Source organism: Cyprinodon tularosa, unplaced genomic scaffold (assembly GCF_016077235.1).
Source record: "Cyprinodon tularosa strain WSP-4 unplaced genomic scaffold, ASM1607723v1 ctg232, whole genome shotgun sequence".
NCBI classification, from domain to species: domain Eukaryota; kingdom Metazoa; phylum Chordata; class Actinopteri; order Cyprinodontiformes; family Cyprinodontidae; genus Cyprinodon; species Cyprinodon tularosa.
This window is the reverse complement of record NW_024038870.1, coordinates 1,276,295-1,288,759: the sequence shown is the minus strand read 5'-3', so window position 1 is coordinate 1,288,759 and position 12,465 is coordinate 1,276,295. Positions and strand designations below refer to the sequence as shown.

General features: G+C 37.6%; 1 protein-coding gene across 1 annotated transcript in view; it reads right to left on the bottom strand.

The window, feature by feature from the left end:
- Window positions 1–12,465, bottom strand: part of spire2 (spire-type actin nucleation factor 2) — a 64,890-nt gene that overhangs the window by 3,380 nt on the left and 49,045 nt on the right. Inside the window, exons 10-14 of the mRNA XM_038286933.1 lie at window positions 9,437–9,558; window positions 5,970–6,107; window positions 5,830–5,897; window positions 5,289–5,316; window positions 1,272–1,369 (exon numbers count right to left, since the gene is read on the bottom strand). Coding sequence (XP_038142861.1) covers window positions 1,272–1,369; window positions 5,289–5,316; window positions 5,830–5,897; window positions 5,970–6,107; window positions 9,437–9,558 — 454 coding nt within the window. The remainder of the gene's footprint in view (window positions 1–1,271; window positions 1,370–5,288; window positions 5,317–5,829; window positions 5,898–5,969; window positions 6,108–9,436; window positions 9,559–12,465) is intronic.

Sequence of the window (12,465 nt, the reverse complement as noted above, 5' to 3'; positions counted from 1 at the left end):
TGATAGCCAAGGGCAATTTAGAAGGACCAACTAACCTAACAGTCATGTTTTTGGACTAAGGGAAAGAGCAGGAGTACCCAGAGAGAACCCACCCAAGCAAACGGAAGACATGCAAACCAGCTGCAGGTAGACTCAGACCAGCATTTGATTCTGAGGAGCAGCACCTAAAACAGTTGGAGGATGAGGATGGGAGGAGTTTCTGACCACATTCAGAGCCCCTTTTCTGGTCCTTGTCCTGGAACTTTCTTTGCTCCTGTTACTATCCTCAGCAGGGTTACCTTTGTCAGCCATATCTTAGCTGGAGCAGGACCAGATGTCTGACATCCTGCCGCAGATTTTCCACTTAAAACTTCTGAATTATTCCAGACTAAAAAGAATCCGGAGCCATCTTTAATTGTTAGATGCTAACTAATAGTTTTATTAATAATTTGCTTTACATTAAATGATGTAAACTTCACAAAAACATTTGTTTAACATCTATCTGTTTTATATATATTTACATAAGAAATGAACAGCTTTCAGGACTCATTTTTAAAAGGGAATGAATGAAAAACTCCAATATTCATTAGAAAACAATATAACCCCAATATGAGTAAAAACCTTTGTGATAATGAAACACCTGCCCTGCTTTCTTATGGAGCATTAAACATTTAGTTTAACCCACCATACATGCAAGTCTCTTCAGACTCCCCTCAGGTTTTTATCCTGTGTTTAGCTTAGTCAGGCATTCTATAACAGTTTAAAGTGGACTTGATCAATAAGGTCCAGGCTTCCTGGTGGTCTTTTTATTTCTCATAGGGAAATCAAATGTTTTGTCAGCAACTTCCAATCTGAAGCCAGGTTAACCCAATGTAATTATCAGCTTCCCTGGATAAAATCTTTCATTTTGAAAGAAAATCTCTTTAGTTCTCCAATGATCAAACATGGCCGCTGACAGGACTCATGCTGCCCAGCAGTGAACGCCTTCCCACAGCTGACCACTCCCCTCTTCTCAACATCCACATCTGACTAGCAGAGCTTCAACGCCATAGCTTGGTGTCCATTTCCTAGGTTGATTGATAATGCTTTACTTCTATAACCAGATAGCTTGAAAATTCTTGTAGGATTTTAGGAATGGCAGAACTGTCTCACAAAGACACAATCTGTTCTCTTTCCTTACTTTAGTTGTTGCCAATAAGAGGTAGCAGAGCAGAGACACAGACTGTCTGCAGTCATTGTAGATCTATCCAGTTATTTGTCATTTCTAACTCCTTAGTTGATCAAAGACTCACTTGTAGACCAGGCTTTTGTGGCCGTGGCTCTTTGGGGTGCTGTGAAAGCCCAGGGTATACACAGGAATATGGGCCATCTTCTTGGAGGGAATCTTCATCTGGATAAAAAAAAAAAAAAAAAAAAAAAAGCAAAACAACCATTCAGAAAAAAAAGATTCAGGCAAAGAAGTATTCAGTCAGTCAGTGACTGAATAAGTTCTCCTACTCAGAAAGAGGAGAGGTCTGTAAATGTCGTTATATAATCACTTTAACAATGAGAGAAAAAAATAGGATTTTTAAATCGTTTATTTAGAAATTATGATAAAAAATAACTGTTTGGTCAATAACAAAAGTTGAACTCAATACTATTGTAGCATAACCTTTATTTTCAATGACATTTCCTGTTGGTTTTCATCTGGGTAACTCTCACTGTCGCTGGTATTTGGGTCCATTCCTCCACCAGATCTAATCTTTTTTTCCTCTTATTTATATCAATGTTCTTGCACTCTTTTATTTTGGAGGGAAAACAATTATTTTGTAAACAGGAAATGTGATTATCATTTTCCAACCTTACATCCAGTTTGGAGATCTGCTGTACTTTGGAAATGAACAAGGCAGGTCATTAGACATGCTATGCTGAACTTTGTGGATCAATTTCTTTGACAGGAGGATGAACCAGTTGCTCTCAGTTGATATGAGGATGAACAGAGACCATGGGGATGTCCTGGAATTTGTGCTGAAATGTCATTCTATAAAAACACAACAGCGTGATTTTCTAGGCTTTTTTATTATTTTGTGTCTTATACTTGAAATGTGAGTGATACAAATGACAGACCTCTCATCTTTCTAAGTAGGAGAACCTGGATAATCAGTGGCTGACTAAATACATTTTTTGCTCAACTGTATATAATTTAAATCCACTGCAATAATAGATCCACTCTCACAACACAAAAACACTTAAATACAAATGCATAACTTATAATGGTGATGATAGCACAGATGAGCCACAGCACAGTGCAGACCACAAATAAGCACACAAAATCCAAACCTACAGAGCACAGAACTACATATCCAACACGAGCCGGAACTGAGGAAACAAGCAAACAAAAAGACAGAGCAAAAAAACAAAAACAAAACAGAGATATGCTGTCAACAGAAGAACAAACAAGCATGAAAAACTCTTTAAAAACTAAAGTGGACTCCTGGGTGAGCAAGCAAGATGGCGACAGCTTAACCAAGACAAATTCCAGAAATGTCCTATTAAAAAAAAAAAAAGGTTGTGGCATATAAAAACACCAAAGAGTGACTCAAAATGCCTAAAAAACACACCCAAAAAAAAGAAAAAAAATCTGCTGTCACAACATCAGATTTTACAAAATGAAAGAACAAACAGAGATGGCACGGCTAGTCTCTTGGATCCAGAAACATTGCCACTGGATAACGACACAGCTAACAAGACTATTAATCTGCAAATTATTATTTTTTCGATTAATCAGATAGCCAAAGGTTCATTAAAGAAGACTATTTGGGAAATTAAACCAGGTGAGTTCTGGATAGATCATATTAACAGACAAAAAAGTTTTTTTTATCTCAAAATATAAAATGTTTATATATATTTTTTTTACAATTTTGATATAGTTAAGTGGGTCACTCTGTCAGCTTGTTTTGAGTCTCTACACTTCAGTTATCGATTAATTAGTTGATAATTATTTCATTAATTGATTTATCATGATTAATCCGTTTAATCCGATTAATTGTTTGAGCCCTAATAAATATAGTAAACTGGATAAACTGGATGTACAGGGTTGTGCATGCACATTTTTTTTTAAAGTGGAGAGGGCGGGTCTTTTCAAAAATTTGCGAAAATCCTCCACTATACCCTTAATATAATGCTAACTGCCAGTAAAAAAAGCAATCACTCGGAATTGGACGGCTGATACACCAACTATGTTAGAGGTTTAAAATAATATTGTTCAATACATTCTCCGGATGGAAGAATTGATATTTGCACTGAGGAACAAGATTTAAAAAATGTTGGACACCATGGTTGACCTTCATGAACACTAGATCTGAAAAGGACAGAAACGATGTGACAGCCACAGTTCCTTTGCTAATCTTTTGTTTTTGTTTAACTTTACTGAAATGTTCAAGCTCTATATTTGTTCCTTATTTATATTAGTTATTTATTTATTCTCTCACTTGTTGGCAACCTTTCCGTTCTTTTCTTAGCAAAGACAGGCAAAGGAGGGAGAAGGGAAGAAATAGAGAGCATGGGTAAAAAGGTTAAAAGGAAGAAAGAGGAGAGTAAGAAAAGGGAAGAGAGGGGCAGAAAGGAAGGAGGCAAGAAGGAGGAAGAGAGGGATGAAAGGAGTTCGAAAGAAAAAATGAAGAAAAGGGAAATAAAAGAATACAGGATGTTGGATGTTTAACAGTCATGGAAAGGTGGAGTGTTTAGATCGTCAAATCCAATTGAGAGACCTGATGGAGTTCGGTAACACAGTGTGATCATATGAAACACTCTCATCTTATTCGGAAATTTTAATGTGAACAAAAACAAATTAAAGGATAATAACATCTTTCTGTCTATTTTTATGTTATTTTTTGTATTCTTCAATGGCTTTATTAAGTGTTTACAATAACAATACATATGATTTCCGGTTGTTTTTGTGTCACTGAGCAGGAAATAGGAGGAAACAGGATGTTGCACCAAACTGGATCCAGCACTTCTTTAAACCCACTAAATATTTGATTCGTTTATGGAAATTTAAAAGTTAGTCTGAAATCCATCTAGTTTTCAACTTAAGATGCACTTGGTTATAAATCAGCTGCCTGAAAATGTAACATAACCCTGACTTTATGAACTCTACATCATAATAAACGTGTATGATTTGTAATTGATCTGTGGGTTTTTTTGGTTTTTTTTGCAGGGCACCCATCTTTTACCCTCATTGAACCAGTGTCAGCTTGTGACAATGTCATTTTTAGACCCTAGTTAGCTAATGTACCCTTCTTCTATACTGAGAATAAAGGAACAAAAACATCCCAGGATTTTATGACCCTTGCATTAGGCAGAGTGCAATCGACTGCAAACAATGTCATATCTCCATTTTCTCAGCAGAGGCGTCAACTCAACACAATAGAACACCGACTCTTTATTAATATGCATAAACACAGTAGAAAACTTGTTAAGTGGGAATCAGAGAGAAGTTATGGTGTTTGAATCCAAAACCATCTGCAGTCATTGTTGCCACAGGGGAGGCATTTATAAAATACTAAAAGATGGAGAGAGATCCTATGCTCAGAAATATATGATTATACTTTTATAATATAATAATATTAATAAACGAAAAAATACTGATACAGTTGGGCAAAGATTAATTCAGCGGGTGGCAGACAGTCTTTATACAATTGAACCATATTGGAAAATAATGACTTAACTTAAATATTGGGGCATGATAATTAAAAATAGAACATCAAAGGAGCATGCAGAGACATGTTTTGCTACAGGATTTTTTTTTTCTCCCTCGATTTAATAACACATATTTCACTTTTTTTACCCCTTTGTTCATAGCACTTTGAGATAGGCTACAAGATGCAGCATAAATACCATTTAGTCTTATTATTTATTAATCATTATTGTTGTGGACGGAACCAAGCTGGTTTGCACGTCTTTACATTTGAGCAGCAGTCTTTATAGATCACCTGCAACACGTTCACTAATTGCACGCAGTAGAAAAAAACTGCATGTGCAATTTAGCGTCTTCTTGGAAGATCAGGCGCTAAAATGAGTTGCTTTAAAGCAAACCTCAGAAGAGGAGTAAAGGAGAGGAAATCGGAACAAAGAATTACAGTTTAATTTTTATTTAAATCACAAATGAATGAATTAAATGTTAAAAGGAAGGATTTAAAGGTACGATAAGCCCACTTTAAGGAATGGAGAATGAACTCGACTTTGGGTATTTTCATAATACATATAAACATTTTACAATTTTACCCTATTTATCTTGGAATGCATTTTTTAAATATTTCTTAAGTTACCTTTGCGCTGCAGGAGCCACAAACGGACCTGCAAGGGGAACGAAAAACAGATCAGTCTGTCATTTTATTTCAAATCATCAATATTTCCTGCTTCACATTCCTGTGGTTAAACATGTTGCAGCAGAAACTACGGTCTGATAGCATGCTTGACTGGTTTTATTGATTTGTTTATTTGCCTAAAGGGATTTAATTAACTCAATGCACAATTAGTGAGTCAGCTAACTCACATTAGCAAAGAAAAATACAGCAGGAAGACATTGACAATAGTTCACTTAGGTAACAAAACCTTTAGCTGAGTCCTTGCTTTATATCAGCATTGTGATCAACAAATGTAGATTGCACTTAGCAAACTACTTCTTTATTTAATTTTTAAAGCATCAAAGCTTTAAGCTGTACAGTTGAATTTTAAGTGTGAAAAAACAATTATGGGATGATGTTTAGGATAAATACATCCATGTTTAATATGAAACTTCTGCACAAGATTTAAATAAAACAATATTTTAAAAAAGGCATACAAGGAAACAAAATCTTTCTCGGCTACCTTTTGCACAGTAAGCATGTAGAGGGCCAAGAGAAGAGGGGAAATTTCACTCTGCAGCAGCAGCAAACCTGAAGGATCAGAAACACGTTAACTGATTGCATTAGCTGTAAACACAGGAGAGAGGAAGCTACATCTGCTACCTTTCCACGCTTCAGGTTATTGTACAGCTCTTTGCTCTGAAGATATTTCTCCATGTCTGCTTTGACGAGAACTCGGCGCACGTTGATGATCTCATCCAGCGTTAAGGCCAGACTCTCAACGGGATGGCTGAACTCCTCCTGAGGACAGCATGAGGAAAATTAATCAGAAAGTTCTTGTCTTGTTCTTTCAGTCCAAACCAACGTACTTCAGTACCAATGTATGTGGATCACTGCAGTAGAGGATCTAATTAATGCATCTTTTGCTCCATCCTGCCGCTGTTCTTTAAACAACACCACTCATGGCTGCAGAGCAATCCTAGATTTCATTTGCTTAATAGGTTAAATCCCCAGATGTGGATCTTTTTGGTGTGCTTTTCTTTTTAATGTAACATAATACACCTTTTCAAAAGTTGATCCTTTAATTTTTGCTCTCTGATCACTGATCTTTCATCTGTCAAGCATTTTTTGTTTTTCTATTAACAAAGAACCTTGTTTTGGTAATTGGTAAGTAGGGATGGGGATCGTTAATATTTATTGATATCGATACCTTTATCGATACTCCTTATCGATCCGAGTCTTTATCGATACCACTATCGATACTTTTCTGTTATTTGGTGGAAAGACGATGCAACAATATTTTTTAACAGAACTGGTATTGCTTTTATTGCTTAACAAGTGAGCATAACAAAAACGTTTCTAGCCTTCAATAAACATGGCTAATGTAATAGGCCACTTTGAAATGACATAAAACTAACTAGAATATATTTTCCCAATTGTTGGTTAATGTATTGTCTACTGTCACTTTTCATCGTGTTTTTAGGAAAATATTTAACAAATAAATAATTGTATTTTAAACTAAATGTAATTTTTAATAAATGTTGGCATCAGTAGTTTAATTATATATTCTAAAATAATTAGAGCAATATACAACTGTATTACTCATGTTTCTCGCTAAAAACTCAATTTCCCGTTTTCTTTACGTTACACTTGAACGCATCATGATAACCTAATTGTCGTTTTACTGAGCCAATCTGAACACATCATCACGCAGCACGTCTGAAACTTTATTTACTTTTCAAGCTAACTAGCTTGTATGCTTCCGATTACAACACGGATTTCACAATTACTATTTTTAACTGACTGGACAAGCTACAAAGTCTGTGTGCGCGCTTACCAGTGGTACTCTGAGTGGATGATGGAGACGGGCCCGGCTGTGGTGCGGGGGCAGGAGGAGGAGGAGGAGTCTTTTCCGTTCAGCCATTCTCAAGTCGCGAGCACAGTTAAGTGCCAGACTTGTTTTACTTTAAATATCTGTTTGCTAACAATTTCATTCCAAAACATTGGTGGACATGCTGCAGTGATCGGATTGATTAGATTTAAATGCTGTGACGCGACTCGAGGGACACACAATTATGTTACAGGACCTCCGGGAGAAAAAAAAAACGACCAGACTCGATAGTGGTATCGATAAGCCCAAACGTTATTGATTTTCGGGTTTTGAAAAAAGTGGAACCGGGTCCTTGATGGAACCGGGTTTCGATCCCCATCCCTATTGGTAAGTGTCCTTCACTTATAAGTATTACCTGTTCCTGGCTGAGTGAAAAATAAAAGGAACATGCTGAGGTTATAAGATGAATGGCTTTCATTCCCTCCCACAGTAGGTCTCCTTAGTGGACAAAGGAGGATAGTCTGCAAAGGGCATCAGAAAGAATGGGAGACAGTCTGAGAATTCTCTGTCCCATTGCTGCTGTCATGGGATCCTCACTCTGATCTCCACTTTCAGTTTATCTTTTCTTATTGCAAAGTGTCTAAACATTAGAAATCCACTATAGAAAGCTTTATTGAGGTCTATGCCCAACTAGGGTTCCATTGGGTGTCAACAGCTGGGTCTTATTGAGGTTCAACTATGCTTGACACTTATACGTTCAGCTGTAACAGCGTCTATAGCTTCCATACACGGTGCAGCTTTTCCCTTCTAATAATAACACTCTAACCACACAACATATAGAAAAAGAAAACTCAGCCGTTTCCTATATTTTCATCCAACAGAAACAGCGATTCATTTTCTAGAGTTTTTTTTTTTTTTTTACAATCCATTGATCATAATTATATCTCTGGGCCAAAACATAAGATGTCTCTAGATGTTTATGTTTGCAAACCTTCCCTAGTAGGAGCTGTCATTCGTCCACGTAGTTACATTTTTAGTAGTTGTTCAGTGAGGAAAATCAGGCTGTGAGAATGTTGCGCTGAAGGGAGGCATGGATGCAAAAATGACCCATCAAGCATAAACCCCTTTAAAATGACACAGAGCAATGGCCTGGAGCCAAATATGGCTAAAGACAGTACAAGAGAATATTGTTTTTTCAAACTGTTAACATTGAGATAAAGGACCTACTTTGGAAAAACGATCTAGAAATAAGTAAAAAAAATTCTTAAATTAAGTGTATTTACCCTTTTTTGAGTAGGTAAATTAGATGATTTGCGAATGGAATGAGTATTTTTACTCTTAAAATAAGATATTTAGATAAAATGCACTTGAAATAATATAATGCAATTGTGTTTTCTCATTTTAAATGGAAATTGTCTTGTTCCTTTGGCAAAATGTCTCCTTTACCTCATCAATTCAAGAACAAATGCACCTATTTTAAGAAAAAATGACTTATCTAGATTTGGATTTTTTCCAGTGTACTATTCTTATCTGGTCATCTAATCCAAAGCTAAACATGTGGCAGCATTGTTAGTTCAAATACACTCTGGTTGCCCCTCTGCAGGCCAAAGGAGGCACAATGCAGTTAATGGAGAGGGAATCGCTGGGACCAGAGGCTCTTTACATCGGTGGTGAATGCTTCAGGGAAAGGAGTTACTTGGTGTCTTTGTTTAGGAGATAATAGGATAGAGCAGGAGATGGACAGAAGGATGGCAGCTTGATCTGCAGTGTGTCTTTGGCCTGCTGCCATCAAGGAACACCTAGAGCTCCTGATTTAAATCCTGATCATTAAAAAATCAGATAACAGAGGAGAGCCACTGAAATAAACTTCTTCACTCCAGTTGAAATCGCTTCCACATCTCGTGATAATGTCCTTTGAGTGTCTTCTATAGGAGGGATGCATGGAAGACCCAGAATATTCTGGAGGAACGGTAGATCCATCCTGCTCTGGGAACTGATTGGAATCTCCAGTTAGAAATGCAGGAAATGCCTTAAGGGGATGTTTGGATTTAGATCAGAAGCAGATGCTGCCGAAACATTTGGATGATGGAAGAAAATGGATGGAGCAGGACGTCAACCAAAAGGATGTAGTAGTTAGATGATGGACTTCTCACCATTCACCCAAAATAAAGGGATACCCAGAGCTCTGCGTTACAACTGGACCCATCAGTTTAAAAAGAACAAGGTTTTAACAGTTAAAGTATGTTGTTGTATCTTCTTCAGGGAAAATAGGTGTGAAGGATAAAGGATTTTATCTCACCATCCACTGATCTCCAGTTCTGGCGTCTGTTGTCGTCTCAGGAGCCTCTATGGCCTCGTCGACCGAACTCAGAGACAGGCGAGCGGGAGACGGAGGCACCCAGCCGTGGACGGGGAAGGAAGCTGGGTATGTAGAGACAGATTAAAAGTCAGTGAGAGGAAACAATGAATAAAATACAGGAGGATCAAATGAGTGCAGCTTGAAGCCACAAATCCCAGCCTAACAAACTCATGAATTACACATCAGCCTCTGTCATTCAGCTCTGTCTCTGATCTCAGCCCCTCACAGCGTTTGTCGATCTCTTCTAAAGCTGTCTTGTATTATTAATCTGATTCCAGGAGGCTCACACTGCTACTGCTGTAACTGAGATCACTGTGAGGGGAGTGTAGACCACACAGGCAGGAGGAGGGAGATAAGTTGTCTCTAACAGGGAGTGAACAGGCTGAGGAGATGGTCCAAACAGGCCAGTAAACATCATCTTTACACATGATTTGGTTCAGCTGCTGATGACAACTGCAGCTTACAGGCTTACATCCTGACACAGTCTCAGCTAAAGCATAAGAGACCCCTGTTGGCAGAGCCATGCAATGCGTGATGAGTCCTCATCCTGGCATTAACCCAACTCTATGTGGAGGGCAGCGGAGAGTGGGCTAAAACCAGGATCGTTTTTCAAACACTCCGCTCTGCACTCAGACGGCGAGGCCGTTAAAGCAAGAATCAGAGCAGAAGCTTCCGCTCCTCCTCTCCATCTCCCATTCTGACTTTATCAGCACATCTTTCTATCTAATTACGACCCATCACAAGTCTTTTAACAGCCTCAGCGGGAGAGAAAAAAAAGCTCTGATTTCGATAAAGTTTCCGTAATTTGATAACATTTTTATGTTTTAAGCAGAAAATGGAAAAGGAGCAACATAAAGCATTGATATCAATGTTCAAAAATAGTTAAGGTTGTTGTAAAATCAGTGAGTTAATAGGTTTCATTATGGGTTTATTAACTATAAGGTTAAAAAAAAATTCACAGGCTACCAGTTTATCCTTGAGTGCATTTCAAGATTTTTGTTTTGAATTGGTGCTCTTTGCATGGAGAGACACTGATTTACATCCCAACACCCCATCTGGGTCTTAAGGTCCTGTGATCAGGACGTGCAGATTATTCCACGTACAAATTATAAACAAAAGGAGACAAAGCATTCTAATGTGGCCCCAAGACTTAGGAACTCCCTTTTAGATCAGTAGACTCACTGGCTTTTTTAAAGAACAGTTAAAATTATTGTTTTAAATCTGCTTTTGCATTTATATATATATATATATATATATATATATATATATATATATATATATATATATATTTTTTTTTTTTTTATGTGCTATTTCATTGAAGATTAATTACTTATTTACTAAATCTGTTTGAAGGAATAGCAGAGATTGCTTCAAGCCTCAGCTGCCCCTCCCCTACATGTTGCTGTCAGCTGGTTGAAAATTGGAAGCTTAAACGTGGCAATTTTCATCTCTGCTGGAAAGTTTTGTGAAATTAACGACTTCAGAAGCCACCCTGTGTTCATTTACTGCCACTGAAGTTCCAATAAACATCCGAAGGGTATCAAGTAGTTATCTGCTGCTGCTAAACAAACCTTTAACCTAACATTAAGTTTAATATTTTGAAAGTAAATATCTGATAGTTAAAATAAAAAAAGAAAGATATTAAATTATTTTTACTTGAGATCTTGTATCTGTATATTTATTTAAGAAATATATAAATATAATATATATAGCACAAGGGCTGCCCAGCTGCTCAGTGACGCAGTGGGTAGCACTGCTGCCTTGCAGCAAGAAGGTTCCGGGTTCGATTTCCAGCGCAGGGTCTTTCTGCGTGGAGTTTGCATGTTCTATCCGGGTACTCCTGCTTCCTCCCACAGTCCAAAAACATTTCTCTAAATTCTACTTATTTGTAAGTGTGCGTGAATGGTTGTTTGTCATGTTTGTCTCTGAGTTGCCCTGCGATGGACTGGCAACCTGTCCAGGGTGTATCCAGCCACTCGACCATAGACAGCTGGAGGCACCAGCACCCCTTGCTACCTCAGCTGGGATAAAGCATGACAGAAAATGCATAGAAAATGGATAGATTGCAAACAAATCTCATCTAATCATTTCTGCATTTTCTTATACCTTAGTTCATCATAAAATAATCTGGACCATTACTATGACACTGAGGGCCGGATTTATCAAGATCTAATTTTGCGTGCAGTGATTTGCGCTCGCAAACTGGAATTTTGCGCGAGGGGCTGAACCATGGTTTGCGGGTGATTTAACAAGAGCGATTGCGTAAGTGTTGGCAGGTGCAAAACTGTTAGAGACACCCTATTTAAATGATGGTTTTGCGCGTTTTGTGGTTTGCGGCAAAGTAGTTTGTTGTTTGTGCAAACTAGTGCATTAAGAAATTTTAATCTTACAGTGACACCCCCACCCCCTCCAAAAAAAAAAAAAAAAAAAAAAAAATATATATATATATATATATATATATATATATATATATATATATATATATATATATATATATATATATATATATATATATATATATATATATACACACACTTTGGCAACCTTTATTCCCTAAGGTGGTATGTGGCTGAATTTCTACATCACTGTAGTAAAAAAAAAAAAAAAAAACGCATCCCCGCAGCATTGGCATGTTGCTCCACAGGCGCAGGGAGGAGGTCGGGGTTCTCCGTTAGGGCGTCCGGGTGACATGGCATTTAAAACGTCGGACAGCACTTCTGAAAAACGAGATTGGGAGATCCCAGCTCTCGCTGCAACCGTACGCTGGAATGACCCAGATGCAAAAAAGTGCAATGTTGCAAGGAGTTTTGTGATATCTGGTATTGCGTGGGTCCTCCTTGTGGCTGGCTCCAAAATTCAATCGGAGTTCCCCCAACAGCTCCAAAATGTCAATGCTGGATAAACGATATCTTTTGATGATCGTTTCCTCGTTCATTCCAAAAATATTCACACGGAGTGAAAAAATGCGT